The sequence below is a fragment of the Lissotriton vulgaris genome, chromosome 1_1, assembly GCF_964263255.1.
Source record: "Lissotriton vulgaris chromosome 1_1, aLisVul1.2, whole genome shotgun sequence".
Taxonomy (NCBI): domain Eukaryota; kingdom Metazoa; phylum Chordata; class Amphibia; order Caudata; family Salamandridae; genus Lissotriton; species Lissotriton vulgaris.
The window spans coordinates 720777941-720799414 of NC_141685.1; the positions used below are offsets into that span (position 1 = coordinate 720777941).

At 42.9% G+C, this 21474-nt stretch overlaps 1 protein-coding gene across 5 annotated transcripts in view; it reads left to right on the top strand.

Moving 5' to 3' along the window:
* Window positions 1-21474, top strand: part of LOC147747710 (coagulation factor XIII B chain-like) — a 706417-nt gene that overhangs the window by 321944 nt on the left and 362999 nt on the right. For 4 of the 5 annotated variants that reach the window (XM_086954968.1, XM_086954960.1, XM_086954975.1 and 1 more), the window contains exon 3: window positions 4464-4667. The exons of the other annotated variant lie outside the window; for it this stretch is intronic. In XM_086954968.1, coding sequence (XP_086811094.1) covers window positions 4464-4667 — 204 coding nt within the window. The remainder of the gene's footprint in view (window positions 1-4463; window positions 4668-21474) is intronic. 5 annotated transcript variants of the gene reach the window in all.

Here is a 21474-nt window from a genome sequence, read left to right on the forward strand (position 1 = left end):
CCGTCCCAGTACAGGCCCTGAATCCCGCTTGGTACTGAGAGAGAATATACTCATCATCCACCCAATGATGAATCTCTGCAACAACACCCTGCCAACTACTTTCTGCATAGCATCAATCAAGCTGATTGAGTGGTAATTAGCAGGGTCATCCCTTGGGCCTTTTTTAAAAATGGGTACCACTTCTGCACCTTTCCATGAGTCAGGTACTGCACTACCTTTTGCAATGGAGTTAACTAAAAGCATAATATAATCTGCCCATTTGGGGGGATCAGCAAGAAAAAGATCTCCCGGGTGATCATCTGGTCCCGATGCTTTTGCTGGAACTATTTTCTTTTTGGCCACCTCTACTTCTTCTGAGGTGAAAGGGTCAGTACCATTCAAAATGGGACAGGCACTTAAATGGCAATTTGCTCCGCCTTGGGAAGTTGGATTTCTTAACGGGAGGTATATTTAGCAATGGGACACCCCACTTAGGGGTCCATTAGGATGGCGGGCGGATCGCCCCTGCCAGGCCGGCGGTAGCCACCGCCGGCCTGGCGGGGACGATCTGCCCGCCATCCTTGCAGGAATGATATTATTATGGCTTGGGCATCCACGGCGGACGGAAAGACCGTCCCCCGCATTACCGCCCCGGTCGCCTTGTAACCGGGGCAGAAAAGGCTGCAATATGGTGGCGGTGTCTGTTTGACACCGCCAGCCATATTACAATGTGTGCTGGGAATGCCTTTCTGTGACGGCATTGCCGCCATGGAAAGGCATTCAGAGTCTACATGCGGGGGCCCGTTGCAGGCCCCCAGGGACTCCGGGGGGCTTGGGGGTGCACATGGGGGGTACCTATGGTACCCCCCTGCATTTCAAAGAACAACGTGGCATTCACTGAGCGGTGCCTGTCACGTTGTGCTTTGAAATGCACAACATGTATTTTTAGCATTGCGACGGGTGGTGTTAAAAATATAGGATGCGCCCGCCCCGGGACCCCCGCCCTTATGGCGGGCGGTCCCTTTCTACGATGGGATGGCAGATGGACAAAGTCCGCCCGTCATCCTAATGGGCCCCTTAGTATTATCTTCCTCTATCCCCAGCAAATCTTCGAAGCTTAAAGTTGCTTTCGACTTAAACTCAAAACTCACCTCTTCCCCAGTCATGAGTAAAGGGCAGAGTGTGGCTGTATTGTGTTCTGCTGTTTTTATCTAAGCGTTCTCTATGGAACTCATCCACAGTGCGGGGACGCACTATTTTAAGTGTAACCATGCGCTCTATAAATTATTTTATTATTATTAATGGCTCGAAAGTGCAATTAAAATCCCCAGCGATCATAAAGTATGAATCTGATGGGCAGCTGGATAACTCCTGTTCCAGTGACAAGACAATATTTGATGCTTTACCCCCTGGTATCCCCCTTATGTAAACAATAAACAGCTCAAGGATTTCCCCTCTCCTACTTCCCTTGATCGAGAGCAACATAATATCTGGGCTCGCACATTGGTTTTCGGGTGATTTTGCAGCCCATATCAATTTTGGCCCAAATAATAAGACCTCCAGAGGGCCGCCCCCTCCCCATAGGAATGGCAGAAGTAAAAAAACAAGTATAACCAGACTTATATAGTGGAACTAGGCTCCAAGGTTCTTGGAATATACAAATGTTATGTTCCTCAATCAACTAATTCCGACCAGGTAACATTTTGCTATGGAGACCTGCCTCATTCCAAGAAAGGATTTTAAGCTGGGAAGCTGAAATTCCATTACATGGTGGAATTTGTTGGGCCAAGGGGAGTAGGACAGAAGGTGGAACAGAGGTGTTGGCAGCCCCCTGATCCCTCAAGCTGCAACCAGGATGGCCACTGTCCCTGTTAAGTATTAACGAGTTTGGAAATTGTTTAGGAAATGGTACATGGTTGGGTAATGCAAGGGGCGTTTTGGATGTTAGTGGTTAGTATTGATTCTAATTCCTGCCGAGGCTGGGAATCATGACATAGTCAATCAATCGCCTCGAGCAAGGACCCTCTTAATATGGGGAGTGGTATCACGAATCATAAGTCCTGGCTGCAGCAATTGTTGGGAAGCGCCTAATCTGGATGGATGAAGAATCCGGGGGCAGGTCCTGTACTCTAATGCCAGAAAATGTTCTGCCAGATCAGAGCTGGTCAGGGTAAGTTCGATGCAGTCCACAGGTTTATTATTGGACGTACATCTCCGTGCCCTGATTATATCTTCCCTAATCAACGAGAGGCATCCCCTCACATGATAGCGGAGAGTTCAAAATTACTATTTCCACTCCAGTGAATGCAACATTCGGGAAAGTACTGTACAGTGAAGTGGGAAAAATGACTATTCTCACTCCACTGAATGCCACTGTAGGGAAAGTGTTGATTAGCGGAGGGGTACAAATTACTATTACCACGCCAGTGAATGCAACAGTGGGGAAGTGCTGGATAGCATAGAAAAAAAATACTATTCACACTCAAACACTTAAAAAAAAATATTAAAAATAAAATTAGATAATAGAAATAAATAAATAATATATAACCAAAAACATATTAGGCATATAAAAATAAAATATATTTTAATATTAATCACATATAACAAAAAACAACAAATATAAAATAAAATAATAAATATATTAACATAAAAATTATTCTTTTAAACTACAAGATATTTACAAACAAAAACATTATTCAAAACATAAATGTATTCATTTTATTTCCTACCCTTTACCACCACACCAATGACAAAACACTTAAAATGTTTAATAAAAGTTGTATATATAATTGACATAATTAATAATCAAAGAAAAATATATTATTAATAAACAAATACCCATTAGTTGACTACACAAACTTTAACACTATAATATCCACAACCCACACCTAAATTAAACTATAAAATAATAAAGCACATCTAAAATATATTTTAAAATTAAAAAATATTACTATTAACAACTAATATTTACATAATAAAAATATATTTAATACTCACCCTTTACCCCTTTAAAAGCAAAAACAACACACAAAAAATAAACATTTACTCAAAATAAATAACAAATAATTAACATTAATTAACAACTATATAATAATTAATTGAAAACAAATTACTGCCCACATTTAACTCCTATAAACACCACAACACACACCGAAAATAATTTACACAATTACCAAAATTAATTACAAATTAATTATTTAAAATTAATTAACAACAACATATTAATTCATAAGTTAATAATTAATTCATTCCCACACTTTACACCTGTAAACACCACAACACACACCCACAATTAATTACACAATATCCAACATGTATTACAAATTAATTAATTAAAATGAATTAACAGCCAAATATTAATTCATAAATTAAAAATTAATGACTTCCCACCCTTTACATCTATAAACACCACAACACACACCTAAAATGTATTACACAATTAACAAACTTAATAACCAATTCATTAATTAAAATTAACAACCAATCAATAATTAAATAATAATAAATTACTTTAAACATTTTACACTATAACATCTCAATTAAACAAATATTAATAAATCCAAATGTATCAATAAATGTAATATAATTAAATTACTTCACACACTATTCCCCTATAAACACACAACCCGCTACGGAACTAAAAACGCAAATTTAAAATAATTTTTAAATAAATATAATATAATTCATTTATTTCCCACTCTATTCTCCAATAAAGCCACAGCCTATTATGGAGCTAAAAGCGCAAAATTCAAATACATTTTTTTATAGCTACTCTAAATTTAACACATTTATTAAAAATACAAACTATTTTTGTACAAAAAACCATACATATACATTTAAAATATATACTAAAATACATAACAATAATAAAAAATGATATTTTTTACAACTATATTTTTGCAACATTAAACACTTCGATATTTTTAACATCGATTTTACTTACCTTACATCGATATTCTTGACCACGATAATCTTGCTGTCGATATTTCTGACCCATGATAATAATGACTTGATATTTGTGCAACTCGATATTTTGCACTCAATATTCTGTCTCCGCACCACATTACACAACCCTTTAATTCCCCATTACGTTCCAAATTTGATTTCCTTCCCTGCCAGTAGACTCCCCAAAATCTGAAATGAATGCCAGTGGAAAGACTCAGTGTAAAAACTACAAATGGATAATGAGCTGGTGGAGCCCTGTTTTACTGTCTGTACCTGATAATGTATTAATCCTGAGACCAGGAGTAGCAAGGAACCTTGTCAGGATTAACAAAGAGCAAGTTAGGGATAGCAACTGCTATCTCTGACAAGAGCTAATGATGTCCATGCCATATGGTCAAAAGGGAAGCCATATAACATTAGGGAGCACAAACTGAAGCTTCAATTTCACTTCATATTGTCACTGTCCCAGGAAATAAGTGAATATCCATTTGATTAGATGGGTGAATAACAATGTACATTGTGTGTCATTGGTTTCACAGAACCATGCACGGCAAATCCTGAGGAAATGGCCAAAAACAACATAATACTTCGATGGACGGTCGACAAAAAAATATATATGGAGCACGATCAATACGTTGACTTTGTGTGCCTATCAAGGGACTACATTCAAGATAAAGAATCACCACCATTCAGAATAAAATGCAACCGAGGAATACTGTTGTACCCCAAATGTATCAAGCAAGGTGAGTATAGTCTGCGACAATTAAAATCACAATTTATAAAAGTAGTATAAATTACCAATAGACCGTACAAAACAGTAATGCTTAATTTGCAATAATTCGATCGTTTTCTATTTATGTTCTAATAGCTCAGTTATTTTTTAGAGAAGATCCTTTGTTGTAAATGTGGTAACAAACTCCAAGCTAGGTTATATTTTTGTTTTTCTATATTGAAAATGTAACACGGTTTGCTTAGGGCAAGCTACAGAGGCGTAGCTATCAACCGTGCAGCAAGTGCCGTGCCACAAGGGTCCAGAGTTGTGACGAGCCATCTGCAGACCCCAAGTGTAGCTGTGTTTTTTACTGTGACTAGGAAAGCCATTTCTCTTTCTCACATTAGAGCTAGTTGCATCTTCTCTACGCCACTGACAAGCTAGTCAGTTGTACTACTGGAAGCAGTTTTGAATAAAAATATACTGTGAAACTGAAATATTGTGTGAAGAATATGCTAATATCAAAATATCATGAAAATAAATATCAAAAGTAAGAATATAGGGGTCGATTATAATGGAGTGCGGATCGCCTGTGCCGGGCCGGTAGTAGCCACCGCTGGCCTGCCCGCCATTCATTCCGCCATCCATGCCATATTAGCATGACTGGGGGATCCGTGGTGGACAGAAAGACCATCCACCGCATTTCCGTCGGTCAACTCGTTTGACCGGGCGGAAAAGGGGCATAATATGGTGGCGGTGTCTGCAGGCGGTGTCTGCATATTATGATGATGGCGGAGATCGGCCATCCATGGAATGTTGTTGCCATGGGAAGGCATGCTGTTTTTGCTTTGTTTCTATGGTTACTTTATTATGTTTTTTGATGTATGTAATTAGAGTTGTGTGTTATTTATTTTGTACATTTTTCATTTCTAAATTATTTAACTTCATTTGTAAATATTATAACTCTTTTAAGTATTCGAAGGGTGTTATGTTGTAGGAATGAGATGTTGGGGGCCTTGCTTGGAGCCAATGGAGTGAGCTGCAGATCCAGCGAGCTACCAAGGCTTTGCCGCCATCCAGTCTCATCTGATTAAATAAATGCTGTGCCGGCCCCTAAGAAGAGCAAGTGGGGCCCAGTGTGAACCTTCTTGCGTTGGTTTGGGCCCACTTGATGGGCGATCGAGACAACCAGGTGTGCCTTCCACAGCCTGGCAGTTGTGAACGAAGCGCAACCATCAGATGGTAGCGATCGGGTGAGGGTTTGACGGTTTGTCAACTGGAGCTACACTCATATAAACACAAAATTGGCCTGTGTAGGCGCCACCCCTTGGATCTAGCTGCTGCTTCCTGGTGCTGCCCGGAGCTGGGGCCCTCTATTGCTGTTGCAGCTGTTGTGGTGCGGCCTGGGATGGGCGTGTCCCTAATCAGAGCCTGACCACCTGGGGAGATGCAGAGCAGACTCATCAAGGGCCACAACATCTGGCTCAGTGGCTACCAACTTGCTGCCCGTGCAGCACTCCAACAGTGCCCATGGTTCTGAAGGACTGGGTGAGGTGGTCAGTGAGCCCAGCTGCTTATGGCTCTTCAGGACATTGTACCCAATGCAAGGGGCTCCCATTGCAGTTTAAAGACAGGGGGATAGGTTCTCCTGGACGCACTAGGGTGCTCAATGGGCCCCTGAGTGCACATTGCCCCATGTGAGGAGGCAATGTGACACCACTGATTGCCATGGAGTGGTGTGCTGCCTCCCTGCCCATCCTGAGTGGCCTGGTGGTGGACACGACCTGGCGGTGGGATGCAACTCACAAAATGGAAGGGGGCAGAAGGGAATACTTGGCAGCCATCTTGTTCGCACTAGTGACACTGACGAGGCCCCTCCAGCACTGCTCATGAGTCCCCTACCACACTGGATGCTATAACAGCAGCTATCAAAGACACCAAGGAGGCTCTGGAGTACAAGATGGGTGCTGTGATGACTGACCTTAGAATCCTCCAGCACGACCAGTGAAAACTGGCGAACGCATAGCCACTATGGAGTGCAATGTCAGTGACATGCAGCCCGCGGTGGAGGGGCCCCATGACTCAAATGGCAGATGTGATGGAGCGGCTGCAGTCTCTAGAATACAGAGAGGAGAATACAGAGGACTGAGCACGAAGGAACAATATACGTGCAGTGGGAATCCTGGAGCGATTAGAGGGATAGGGTAGGGTTTATTTTCTGGAGAGGTGGATCAAGACTGAAATAGGTCCAGATTGTCCCTCCCCTTCTTTGCATTGGAAAGAGCTCATAGGGTGCTGTTTCCCCACCCACAACAGGGTGTTCCACCATATCTGGTGGTGGCACGTCCGTTTCATTTCTGAGATTATCTTTATATATAGGGCCCGGGATAAAGGGGGTGTACTCTTTGAAAATCATAAACTGATCCTGTTCCTGAATTTAACACTGGTGGTTCAGAGACAATGTTCCTCTTTCTTGGCTGCCAAGGCACATCTCACACGACTGGGTATTCGATATGCCATGCTCTTTCCAGCTAAACTGACAGTTACCACAGACGACTGTACCAGATTCTTCACAGATCCACAGCAGGTCTGGAACAGGACTGAGGCACTGCCAAGCGACAAGAACATACCGCACATGGCTCGACGGCCATCCCGGGCATGCGCTCAGGACGCTGGCCTGTGGTGCCCAGCTGACCTTTGAAGGAGCAAGCTGAGAAATTGCTTAAGGGCAGTGGCAGTGATGGCGAGCAACAGCGTATCTCGTATGGAGATCTGGCTGGAGAATGGGAGCGTACTATTCAGTGCCTCAGATTCAGAGTTGACATCTGGTTCCACCCTACACACCGCTTTTGGTACCGATCTACAGAAGATCATGCCACAGACTGCTGATGAACTGGGGTGATCGCAGGATGTGGGCTATAGGTGATGTACTGTTGGTAGCTGCATTGGGCTAGTGAGGGGCACTGTCTCTTTGTCTGATCCTAGAGAGCTCGATTGGTGTGTCTTGGCACATGGGATTCTTTACCTTGGAGGCAACCACAGCTGATTATTAGTTCACTGTGTGATTCACACAATGTTTAACTATTCTAATTTGTTTTTGTTGGGATGGGGGACTGTTACCATACTGTCCTGGGGAGGAAAGGTTGTTGCTTGAGTCTAGACAGCTTCCTGCATGCACTGTGGACTGGGCGCTTGATTTTTTTTTGGGGAAGGGGGGGGGCGGTGTTTATAGAGGTGACTTATGCCTGGATGTGTTTCACGCTGGTGCACTCACACGCTGTTGCTCTCACATCACAGGTACACCCACCGGATATAAAGTAATATCTTGGAATGTTAGGGTGTCTAACTGTATTTCCATGTTCTTCAAGATGCAGGCATAACTGAAGAGTTAGGGGGTCCTCAATGCCCTTCTGCAGGAAACACATTTTAAAGAGTCGGAGGGACTGGCATTGCAAAAGCGCTGGTAGGGTCACTTAGCTTACACAACTTATTCAGCGTTTTCTAGGGTGGACTTTATTTGGGTTAGATCAGGGATACAGATTCAAATTCTGGAGGAAAAGGTGTATAAGGAGGGTCGCTAACTGGTGCTTAGCGGCAGTCTGGGTGGTAAGCACCTTATGCTCGTCAACATCTATGCTCCCCACAAAGTCCTGCCCAGATTTGTTTTTATGCAGTTCCCCTTTTCCTGGCTCCATATATGATGGCCCTATTATGGAGAAGTGTGGCTCAATGGTTAGAGGAGGCATACCCGGAAGCTGAGGTCAGACCCGGGACCAGGGTTCAATTCCCGACGCGGCAGGGTCTGAGCCCAAGTGTCCACGGACTCGATAATTCTCACTTTGGTGCCTACTCGAATCACGGGTTCACACTCTGCAACTCTGGGCAATAGCTTGCTTAATCTCCACTACGGCCCCCGCGGCGGCATGCCTGGCTTTCACCTTGGGGATGCCCAGTACGGGTTATCTCACAGGGAAAAGCCAGGACGGGTTCCCAATGCAAGCGCCGGGACACCCCGTTGGGGTAGCTGTGCGCTATATAAGATACACAAAAAAAAAAAAAAAATTATTGGTATGGACTTTAATTGTATAGCTTATCCTGCTTTAGATGGGTTGCACCCGCCCTTATGGGACTCCTGGCTCTGTCCTGTGGACTACCAAAAGGTTCTCCAACTGGATCTGCCATTGGAGTTTAGTGGATGACTTCTCCTTTCATGCTCATCTTCATGACCGAAAAGTAAAACAAGAAGTTTTTCCCTATGGGAGATATTATTTCCTGCTCCTAAATCAGGACTCAAACTACCAAACACAATCCACAACATTCATTTATCTCGCAACTTGTTGAATGGGAGAACACTTACCAGAAAGGAAAACAAACAATCTGTTAAAAAAGTATACAATTTATTATAAATAAAAATACATAGATATCAATTAAAAAAACATGAAGTACACAGATAAAACCACCTAAAATTACAACACAAACATACAGAATTCTCATGGTTTGTGATAGAGAAAATCACGGCCTCAAGAAGAGGAGGCAATCTCGATATAAAACGGAAAAACAGAGAACAGTGGTATATTTCTACTCTGGACACTGTTAATCGAGGCCTGAACACGAAAGAGGACTGGATGAGAATAGTGTCATAGAACTGTCCACAGGATGAAATAGACATAGCACTTGAGCATACTATTTGAACAAAATTGGCATGTAGCATATGCGATATGTGATAGGGGCCCTGACTTATACATACTGTAAAGCTCAGACATCAGGCCTCAAGACCTACCTGATACTTTAGATAGGAAGGCCGATATATTAGAAATAAATAGGCAAATTTTTGGGACTTGACCATAATTTTCAGGTCTAAAATTGTATGAATTTTTTACTCTCCATCAACAATTTTTAATTCGAGGCTGCTGTTACTTACTATATTCTTGCATTGGGCACGAACGCGCAGCATAGTCCTACCTAAATAGTATATACATAAAATACCTTCCTGTTACCATCTAGGGTTTAGTTAGGGAATGCCCTTCAGAAAGTGAGTAATAAAGGTTTCTGTTTGCCTCCCTAACTCTAAATAATAAATAAACAGAACAGGGAGCTCAGTGAACATAGCATACGCGGTATAGGTCAGAACGAACGCGCAGCATAGTCCCACCTAAATGGTGTATACATATAAAACCTTCCCGTTATCATTCGGGGTTTAGTTAGGGAATGTCCTTCAGAAAGTGAGCAATAAAGTTTTCCGTTTGCCTCTCTGAACTTTAAATAAAAAATAAACAAATCAGGGAGCGTAGTGAACATAGCTTACGCGGTATAGGTCAGACGCGAGGATCAAACTTTAAACCACGTGACCACATGACGAGCTTTAAAAGCGACTATTGAAGCTCGGTGAGCCAACAAAACATTACGCGAGCGGTGACCGCACAGACGCCACGTTTAGCAGCTCCGGGAAAGACAGCCGTGTGCACACAACAGGTAAGAAGAACTCCCGATCAGCAATAATTAACCATGCGGGGGGAGCAGTAAAATTGGTCACTTGGAACCCGCCGACAGGGACAGAGGGTTGGGGCTAGTATTTGATTAAGTTAAAATCTCGTAGCTAGCCAGTAACTATCAGTAATATTCTGTAACCAAAACTATAGACATAGTTACACCGTGTTTACATTTTTTACCCAGCCACGTGCACGACATTACCCGGCTGCGCAAAAGGACCCCATTTATGAAATCTGACCCGTAAATCTCGGTAAGGAACAAATTTTAAAACAAATGTAGTTTGGCTATAATGAAAGTTTATGCCCCCTGCCAAATGAGTAAAAACGCTCCTTTTAAATTTCATTTCAGTATTAACACAGCACAAGGATTCGCTTGGAGGCAACAAAATAATTACGCCCCTTGTGAATTACGCAAGGTAATCTGATAATAGATATATTTTTTTGTGTCAATAATAACTAAATGTATTATGGAAATAACTAACTAGCATTCTGTAATCTATGCAGGAATGTGAACACAAGATCACAACTGAAGAAGTTTTTATATAGATTTGGTTGAGATAAAAGCGCCCTCTTATATACTGAGGTAAAAAAACATAGTGCCCTTCAAAGGATAATGTTAGGGTACGCCAATATCCAACACTTAATGTTGTATCTTTCCTGAATGCATATAGGACTGTGGGAGCCCGTGACCATTAGAGGCGATCACCACAGAAATACTACACATTCTGTAGATTTCTTCTGGATATATAATCACAATGGTTAGTAACAATAATAATATACTGCATGATGGGTGTATGAATGCCTTGTACGATTGTCGGGAGAATGTGGACAACACTAACCAGAAGGTTCAGAATTTATGCACAATGTTTTTAGAGTGATGGGAAAACCATTGATATACATAGGCGGTTACCTAATTGGAAATGTATAACTTTTTAGCACTTAAACGGTTACTTTTTTAGCACTTTTTGAGATTTAATTGGAATATCTTTTAAGATGTAGGTGTTTTCAACAATGCAATGTATTAAATTAGTGTATATGTAGAAAGACGTGAAAGGATCATGCATAACTGTTTGATGCTAACTCTTTATAACTCTTTATGACTAAAACGTGGACATTGTGGAGAAATGTATAATAACACAAAGGATTGGCCATTACATATAGACTCTCTGTGATTACGAATAGGCCCTTTAGTTGTTTTTACAACCATGTCCCACATTTACACTTGAGAAAAAATTCTTAGATGGAAGCAGATTCAGACTCCTTTAGGATATTAAAAATGTGCAATTAGTCATCATTAAGTCACGATCTAATAGTTGTATTTTATTTGTGCATTAGTCATCATAAAGTCAGGATATAATAGTTGTATTTCATTTGTGCATTAGGTATGATACAATTCTGTGGAGAAAACATATAGAGTCTGTCCTGAGGAAGGAAGCCATTATCAATTTAAGCTTCCGAAACGCGTTGACGCAATTTCACCAAGTCATATTCGGCGTTGCCAACAAACAATCTGGTCTAAAGGAATATTATTCCCCCATTGTTGTCAAACGAGGGCCCGAAATGACATAATTAAGACAGATAGTAGTGTCTTTTTCAATAATTTTCTCCACACCCACATTAGGTGGTTTTATCTTTGTACTTCATGTTTTTTTAATTGATATCTATGTATTTTTATTTATAATAAATTGTATACTTTTTTAACAGATTGTTTGTTTTCCTTTCTGGTAAGTGTACTCCCATTCAACAAGTTGCAAGATAAATGAATGTTGTGGATTGTGTTTGGTAGTTTGAGTCCTGATTTAGGAGCAGGAAATAATATCTCCCATAGGGAAAAACTTCTTGTTTTACTTTTCAGTATATTGGTGCTCCATTTCCCTACGGGTTATTACGAGCCCCTCTCTTCTATTTATACCTATCATCTTCATGACCTACATTTCAGAGTTGACACGTTTCTTTGCACCACAACTGTCCATACACAAATAGTGCACTAGGAGTATTTAGCTTGGACTCTGCCCAATCACAAACCACTTCTTAATACTATTGCTTGGGCATCTACATGCCCTTGAAATTCCCAGCTGGAGGCTTAAGTGTGAGAATCTGGAGGACCAGGCATTTTGGAAGACTGTGGGGTAGGAAATAAGCCATTACTTTGCAGTGTACGCAAGGTCTACTGACTCTATTTTGGTATGAAGGGATGCTTTTAAGATGGTGATTCTAGGACACTGTATCACCCATGTGGGGGGAGTTCAGCAGGCTTTACAGAGTGAGATACGGTGCAGGAGCTTGCGCTTTGGTTGTGTGAGCGCTGTAGATACACCGCTCAGTACATGATGCTCTGCTCATAGTGAAGGAAAAGCTGGCAGCCCTCAAGGGGAAACTCTGTTGCTTTGATTATAGAGCATACATGATTAGAGCCCATGTGAAATGGGACAAGGCTGGTGTGTTATTGGTGTGGTTGGTGAATCCCACTACAGGGGGTCACAGCTATTAAAGTTGGCAGATTAAGCTGGGGCACGGATCTGCGATCTGGCTGCTATTAAAGGGCTGTCCACACATATTTTACTACTTTGTATTTTCACCGGCCACCTGAGGCCTCCCTGCCCTATGCCTGTTCTAGAAGCCTCTGCTGTGGCTGTCCCTTTTATTGGGTGTTGCTGAACCATTGGGCGCGGGCATACCACTAGCAGAGATCATAGCTGTAGTCAAGTCCACGGCACGAGATAAGGTGTTGGGATCGGATGGGCTCCCGTAAAATATGTATGCCACCTATGTTGCACAAATGTCGCCCTGTCTGGTGGAAGTCTACATGAGGGCGAGGGCTACCCTTGTTTTGCCAATGAAGGATAAGAATTCCCCTACTTAAGGCAGGTTGCCACCCCAGGAGCTGGGTCTTACCGACCCCTATCGATATTAAACGCCAACCATCAGATCCTGAACAGTGTTCCAGCCATGTGAGTGCTGCCCCATATGTGTCACCTTATCCATATAGATCAGTAACACTTTATAACAGAGTAGAACACAGTGATGAGCATCAGGCGGGTAACGGTGCTGCTGCTTGCAGCCTTAGATATAAATGAGAAGGCAGCAGTGATGTCCCTTGATATTGAAAAGGATTATGCTAACTTAGGCTGGAATTATTTGTATGCAGTGATGCAGAAGATGGGTCTTTGGTGCAAGTGTAATTGCCTAGAACAGGCTCTAGTATGCAGACCCTGCGGCCAGGGTTAAAACTGTGGGCGGCCTATGATGTGGAGCGGGGTACGCAGCACTGCTGTCCCTTATCCCCCCTGCTGTTTGCCATTGCAGTGTAGCCCTAGGCCTGCAGGGCCCGGGAGATCACCTTCTATGAGGGTTTTGCTCTCTGGGGGGTTGATCATCATATTGCACTTTATGCAGATGACATGCTGTTTTTTCTTCAGGATGGATCAGGTTGATATTTCCGGGGCTTCTCGTCTTCTGGATAACTTTGGGACTATCTAAGGCTTGCATGTTAACTGGCAGAAGACTAGTGTGCTCCTCTTGTAACCAGGGCCTGAGGGGCCATCTCCCCAAGTGGGGTTCATTGGGAGACCACCACTTTTCGGTATTTGGGGTTGCAGCTCTAAAGGACAGAAACTGCCCTGCTAGAGGGCAACTTGCGCCAGGCATTTGCAGTGCTCCAGGAAGGAATACAATTCTGTAAAATGCTCCCTATATATCCGTGGGAGGGCAGGTGGCGATCGCCAAAATTAGAGAGTTGCCAAAACCTGCTGTACTACTTCACTACCCTCCCCATTATTTCCCCAGGAATAAATTTCAGGAGTTGCAATCGTAGCTCACTGATCTCATCGGGGGATCGGATACGCACTGTATGGGCCTTTTGAAATGATTGTGACCAGTTTCCGTTGGGAGCTCGGCTCCCTACTTTGAAGTGTACTATTGTGGTGCCCAGTTGCAATGGGTTAATATATGGATTTCTGATACAGTACAGGGTGGCACATCAGAGGAAAGAGGCACCCCAACAATACCATAGCTGTCACACCTACTACTCGAGCCCAGGACACTTAGGGCAGAGCCTGGTATCCGCAGCCAGTGGCAAGGCATTGCTGGGTATGCTACTTGTAGAGGGCGGGGTGGGTGGGTACCATCTACACTCCCTGCCTCCCCCTCTGCTGGTTGGTCCAATTCCTCCAGGGAAATGCTATGCGTAAGTTGGGTGAGTGGGTGGCTATTGGAGTGGAGACTGTTGGGGATCTTTATGAAGCCAGACTGTTGACAGAAGGTTGCTGACCTTCGAGGTAATGTGAGCAGGCCCAACCTTGACGAAGTGGGGTTTCCGGATCCTTTGTGCCTATTCCAGGGGTTATATCTTGCACTGCGAGCGCACACGTACGCACCTCTCCATAGTCTACGGGATGTGTGGGCGAATGATGTTGGCATCCCTCTATCCGATGCTGACTGGGTGAGAATACTGGCTGGCACTTCCTGGGTATCTCGTAATGCTCAATTTAAATTGATAAATTGTTATTATATTCACAGAATATATCTTACCCCTCAAAGGATAAATAGGTACTATCCAGGGGCTTCCTCTGGTTGCCCCAGATGTGGGTTAGGAGTACCACCTACCTCTACAACATGCCTTCTCAGGTTGTTCACTTGACCTGTTAAGCATATGGTTACTAATAAATTTGCTGAGCTTCCCTTAATTCTGATGAAGCAGCAGGTTAAGTTTAATTTGAAAAGCACCAGGTATCCATGCTTTCCAAATGAAAGTGAAGTTGGTGCGGTGGGTGGATTTATGGGAAGCCAAGCAAAGGCAGTGCCCATTGGAAGTGGCCTGGCCTGGGATCCTTTATAAGAGGATTTGTGTTACGAGGAGTCCCACTCGGAGGCTGCTTCCCCGCCTCCAGCCCATGGAGTTGAACCATAGTAATTTTGGGCTTTGCCATGAACCTCCCTTTATACACCCCCAGTCTATCTGTGTTTCCCTGCTTCTACAGAGCCAGGCACGTGAGGTTGTCTTCACCTTCCATTCTCTCCCTCGCCCCGCCTGGGTGAGTAGTCAGCTGCTGTGTTTACTTCTGTTGCTTTTCCAATACTGGTGTATTCTCTTGACTAAGCAATGGGGTGGAAGGAGTTGAGACAGTTGGTGGGGTGTTCTTGTTCACTTGATGTTGTAGTAGCCGCAAGGGTCCAAGCTTCCTTGAGCACAGTTACTGTGTGGAGCTTTAGCTGCACTCCACAAAGTGTATAGAGTCGGGGTACGATACTAGGGTGGCTGCTCTACATATTCCACAATTTCTCAAACTGTGGAAGGGTGTATCTGATATGCTCATATACATCTGTTTCTTTATTCCCCATGAAAATGTCAATAAAGGTTGTTTAAAAACAAAATAGGAGCGGGATGTTGGGTTTAAAGGGGAAAAGGGTGTGGATATTTTAATCATTTATTCATTTATGTGAGAGTTTTATATAGGGCTGGCCAGACCCGAAGGTATCGGAGCGCTTCACAAGATTGGTAGCAAAGAGATCACACAATATAGTAGTAATACAAGCCTTGATTCAAGATGAGTCATAGGTATTGGAGTACTTTACAACATTAATAACAAAGAAATCACACAATATAACAGTAATCTATACAATGACTCGTGACAAAGTCCGTTCGGGGAGGGGGAGGCTGCGGAACGAGTCGGGGTTGGGTGAGGTAGGATTTTAATGTCCGAGTGGCTGTGTGCTGCAGTGGGTCAGTGTCTGCGATTGGGCAGCAGCTATCTATTTGGGAGAGAACGGTTGAGTAAGTAGTCTTTGAGCTGCTTTTTGAATTTTAAAAAGGAGGGGGTGGTCCTGATATAGACTGGGATGGAGTTCCAGATTCCGGGCGGATTTCCTGAGAAGGATCGAGATAAGGTTTTCTGTTTGCGAGTTTTCAGAGGAATGAGAAGTAGTGTGCTAGTACTCCTGAGGTTTCTTGTCTGACCGGCCCTCTTGAGTATGGAGGCTAGGTATGCAGGTTTCCCCATGTGAGCAGCTTTGTGCATGAGACAGGCAGTTCTGAAGTCGGCACGCATTTCGATTAGGAGCCATTTAACTCTCTGAGGGCAGGTGTGATGTGTACATATTTTTTCACTCTGGTGACCATTCTTGCTTGCTGCATTGAGAGTTGATATGAGGGGAGCTGAGTGAGATTTTGCTGTTCCTGTGAGTGTTGCATTCCCATAATCCAGTCTAGACCGCACCAGGGATTGAGTAGCTTGCTCGAGATCATTGGGAGGGATAAAGGGTTTTATTTTATTGAGTAATTTTAGGTTGAAGCAGGCGCTCTTTGCTGTGTTCTTGATGTGTTAGGCCATGTCCAATTTTAGGTCCAGCAAGATTCCCAGTGATTTTACGGAATCGTCCAGGTTGAGATTGCAGCAGAGAGCATCAATAGATTTTAGCCATTCTGTAATTTGGGGGTTCTGTTCCTTTGTGGAAATGAGAAGGATTTTGTTGTAAATGAAGCCAGAGGACAGATGAATACAACAGATTTCTGTCTTGTCTTGGTTGAGTTTCAGGTGATTGAGGGATAGCCAGTGTTGAACTTCACTTAGGGTATCATTTAGTCTCTGAATGTCATCAAAGTAGGAGGTTTCTAGATAGATTTGAGTGTCGTCTGCATATAGGTGGAAGCGGTTGTTGGATTTTTTGAGTAAGGTGGTGATGGGTTCCATGTAGATGTTGAATAGTTGAGGGGAGAGAACTGACCCTTGGGGAACACCCCTGCTGATGGGGAGTAGGTCAGACGTGAAATTTTAGATTTTTATTCTTTGGGTGCGGTGTTGTAGAAAGTAGGTGAACCACAGTAGTGTCATATGGTTACTGCGTTTCTATATATTGTGTTAAGTTAGCACGAGTTTATTAAATGTTTAAACAACATATTTTCCTTCGGCTTCAGTTTGCACACGACACCTAATTGTTATTGTAGCTTTCAACCTAGACGAAAGATGTGATTTATTTGAGAATAATATGTTATTGCTCTGATATCAGTCGTATTTGGTACAACTGTCTGCACACTGAGAACTGCACCCTCTAAGAATAACCTAACACAAGGTTGCTGAAAGCCTGATCCTCGCACTACATTAGACATAACACAAATAATGTTGCTGCCAACATTGGGCTCTACGCGGGTTTAAGATAGAGTTACAGGGAATGAATAGACACACTTGATGCTTCGCATGCAGAGAGCTGGTAGCTGTTGATGTGATCTACTCCTACTGAGAATTAGAGGTATGGGCCCGCCCTGCTAGAACCCAAACGAGACCTTCTTAGATATAATATAATATGCTAATTAGGGTGCGCGAAATATAGGTGATACAGAATTCTATAGAGTTTGCATCATAACATGCTATCACCTTTTGCTTATTATGGATTAGTGACTATGCTGCTAACTCTGCTTTTTATAACATGTATGTTGATATTATATAAGATACTGCGTTTGAGAACTTTGCATTGAAAAATAAACATTTCAAACTTGCACGTGTGTTCTTGGCCTCCCAGTTTCGGTTTGTAATGATTATATAACGAAAGAGTGTTCATGTGTTCCACGATACCTGAGGTACCCTAAGTTCATGTTCTGGATTGTCTAAGTCATTGGTAAGTTATTACTACCGATGAGACACTGTAGCTAGCTTGGTAAGGGGATTTCTGAAACTAAGGTGAGTTTTGGGTCACCCTAACTCACCCAGGTTCTAGATCTCTGTGCACAGTTCTGTGGGAGAATGGAAACCCTGCTACAGTAGTACCAGCCCTTCCACTCCGACCCTTTCTTGGAGTACCTTAATGAGTAGTTTGTGGTCAACCGTGTCAGAGGCTGCCAATAGGTCCAGGAGTATTAGTAGACTGTATCGGCCCATGTCTAGTGATTTGTGTACGTCATCTATGACATTCAGGATCACTGTCTCTGTGCTGCAACCTTTTCTGAAGCCCGACTGGTGAGGGTCTAGAAGGTTGATGCTGTCCAAGTGTTGAGTAAGTTGAAGGAGAACGCATCTTTCCAGGATTTTAGCTAGGAATGGGAGATTGGACACAGGTCTGAAGTTACTGAGATCGTCTATGTCAGAGCCTGTTTTTTTTGTAATGGCGAGACTTGACCGATTTTGAGGCAGTCAGGCATGACTCCGGTTCTCAGGGAGCTATATATAATCTTGGTCCAAAGCAGGCTAGAGTGAGTTTGAGCTTTTTAGCCAGTTGGGCAGGCATGGGGTCTGAAATGTGTGATGATGGTTTTGAGCGGAAAAACATTTTGATGATCTCTACTTCGGAGATGGTGTTGAAGGATTTCTAGAAGATTGGGGGTGCTTTGGCGAGATATCTTCTGTTTCTGGATGAAGTTTCCTCTGTGGGGGGCTGCTGTGAATGACCTGAGAGAGCTCAATCTTGGTGATTTTGTCATTAAAGAAATTGGCAAAGTTGTCACAAAGGTCTTTGGAGACCTGAACTGAGAATGAAGGGGGCATGGAAGTTGTTTACCTAATGAGATTGAATGTAAGCATGGGCGAATTTTGCGAATCTCGCGTTCGCGAATTTTGCGGATTTGCGAACTCGCAATCCGCAAAATCCGCGAATTCTCGCGAATTTGCGGATTTTTTTTTGTGTGTTTGCGCGGGTTTCTGCCAGTTCGCGAGGGTTTTGTACAATTTCGCAAATTGCGAACTTACCTGTCGGGTCGCAAGTTTCGCGAACTTGTTGTTTCTACGTGTCCAGCCTGTTTGGGACACTCTTCTTCATCACTGCCACTCTCTGTCACCACTGCCACTCTCTGACTACTCATGCCACCCTCTGGCCCACCCATGCCACCCTCTGTTTCATCACAGCACCCTCTGGTTGTCCAGTCAGTGTACATTATTGTGGCAACGCAAGCACACCTTCCCTGCCTCAAGTGACCTGAATTAATTTGGGGCTGATTAATGTGTCACAGAATATTTTTTTAGCTGGCACCTGCTTCCTTAGTGCTTCCTGATTAGTGATCTTTTGCACTTGCTAAGTGCTTTCATTGTTGCAAAATTAGTTACAACACCTGCCCTGCCCCAACTGACAATAATGAATTAGGGGCTGATTAATGGATTTGAACTTCCAGCCTGGCTCCTGCTTGTCTCCCTTAGCTGTAATTCAGGACCTTTGTGGCATATGTGTAACTATTCTGAGGTTCAGAGCAGGGTCACATAATAGTTGCAACTGGCAACTGAACTCTGGAGGGGCCCCTCAGGAAGCACTACAGGAAATGGCTACTAATGATGAGCCTGAACTTTTGAACCTGGTAAGTAGTTTCAGTTTTGCTAAGATCGTATTTCTGCAATTTTGCACTTATTCGCGGGGCGCGAAGTTGTACTGGGAAGCCGCGAACTCATGCGAACAGTGCGAGCAAAATCCGCTGCTCGCGGATTTGCGGATTTTGCAGGAGATTCGCAAATCTCGCGGATTGCAAATTTACCGAAAATCCGCACAATCCGCGAGCGAAACGGATTTTCCGCCCATGCTTAATTGAATGTTTCTTTGGGCCTATTTTTTGCATTGTCTAGAGCATCACAGAAGAAGGAAGTTTTTTCATTCTGTATGTGTTTTTTATATTTCCTGCTTTCTGATATGAGTCGGTCAAGGAAGATTGTGGAAGGGTTGTTGTGCCAGAGTCTTTCTGCAGCCCGTAGTTGTCTTCTTTCGGAGTTTAGGTCCGTGCTGAACAAGTATCTAGTTTGAGTGTTCCTGGCTCTTTTTAGTTTCAAGGGAGCTATTTGATCCAGGATGGAAGTAATTGTTGTGTTGTAGTATGAGGTGAGTTCTGTTGTGGAGAGGACGCCTGGGGATTGGGAAGGAAAGAGCATGCCATTTCTCCCAAGTCAGCAAGGGGAATCTGTCTTAGATTCCTCGGCCAGTGATGGGGGTTCCTGAGTGTTTGGCAGGCCTGGGATTATTTGGTTGATGTGGAAGAGAATGATGTGGTCTGACCAGTCCACAGGGAGGATGTGGTCAATGGTGACTGTACCTAACTGAGCAGTGATAGCATCTAGGATTGCGCATCTGTTATGCGTCTGCTCTGTGCAGTGTTGGGTAAGGTTGTTGTTGTGTAGAAGTTCATTTAGGATTTGGATCAACAAGTTGTTATCCTTATTCCAGTGCAGGTTGAGGTCACCTAGTATAATGTTGTTGGAGTCTCGGTGTGAGCAGTGAGAAAGGTGTTCTCCAAATGCGGTGGTGTTGCCATGCGGGTGTTAGAGGAGATGTCAGTATAGTGATTTGTTATCTCTCATCTTAATGGTGGCGGTTAAATATTCAAATGTGTTGTATTTGAAGCAGTCAGTTTCCGTTACGGAGATGTTGCTCTTATGTATGATTGCAATACCCCCTCCTCCCTGTTTTTTCCCCTGTCTTTATTGTTGATTGAGAGGTCCGGGTACAAGCATGTCTATGGTTGGGGAAGAGAACTCATTCAGCCATGTTTCAGTGATGAACGTGATGTGTATGTCATGGGTAAGGATTGTTTCTGCCAATTCTGTTGCATGTTTGGTGACCGATCTGCAATTAATGAGCATGCAGTTGGTCATCCCCTTGCTATTGAGTTTCTTGTTGTTGGGTTTCTTCTTTAGTGGGGCCCTGGGGATGTTAGTGAGGAAGGCTGGAGGTCTTGAAGTTCTAGGTGGGGAGCGGTCTCTTCCAATTCCCGTGATAACCTGGATCTTGGAGCTTGGAAAGGCAGTAGGGGATGTGTCATAAGAGATCGCAAGATCAATCTCCTTTTTCTTGGACATTGCAGCTTTTGTTCTTTTGGGTCTCAGTGTCCGGTTCAATAGGGGGGTGTATTCCAGCTGTGCCATTGAGTCTTGGGGGGCATTGGGTGTTTAGTGTTGGTAAATGTGGGTGTGGGAAGTGGGCGTTACTTAGACGCCAGGGGCGCGGTGAGGTTCAAAAGAAATTTGTTGAGGCCCCGTATTAAAATATGTTTGCAATAATTTTTCTGTGAAATTTGGAGTATCGGGTATAATATGAATGTTTACATTTTATTTTTAATTTGAAATTATTTTTTTTTATGGCAAAATGTTTTTTTAAACTTTGAAAATAATTTTTTATTTATATTGATAGTTTTTGTAATGTATATTTTTATTTTTATAACTGATATATAATTTAGTTAAAAATGAAAACTGTTTTTTTTAAATGTATGTTCTCTAAATTAATGATAAAAATTGCAATTACTATTGTCTACAAAAAATGTTGTTGTAAAATTTGTAATATAATTTGAAAATGAATTGTATGTTTATGAGTTACTGTTAAATGATATTTATTTCATTATGTAGTGATGTATAAATGTAAGAATGTTTACGTTTATCTTTATTTAGAATT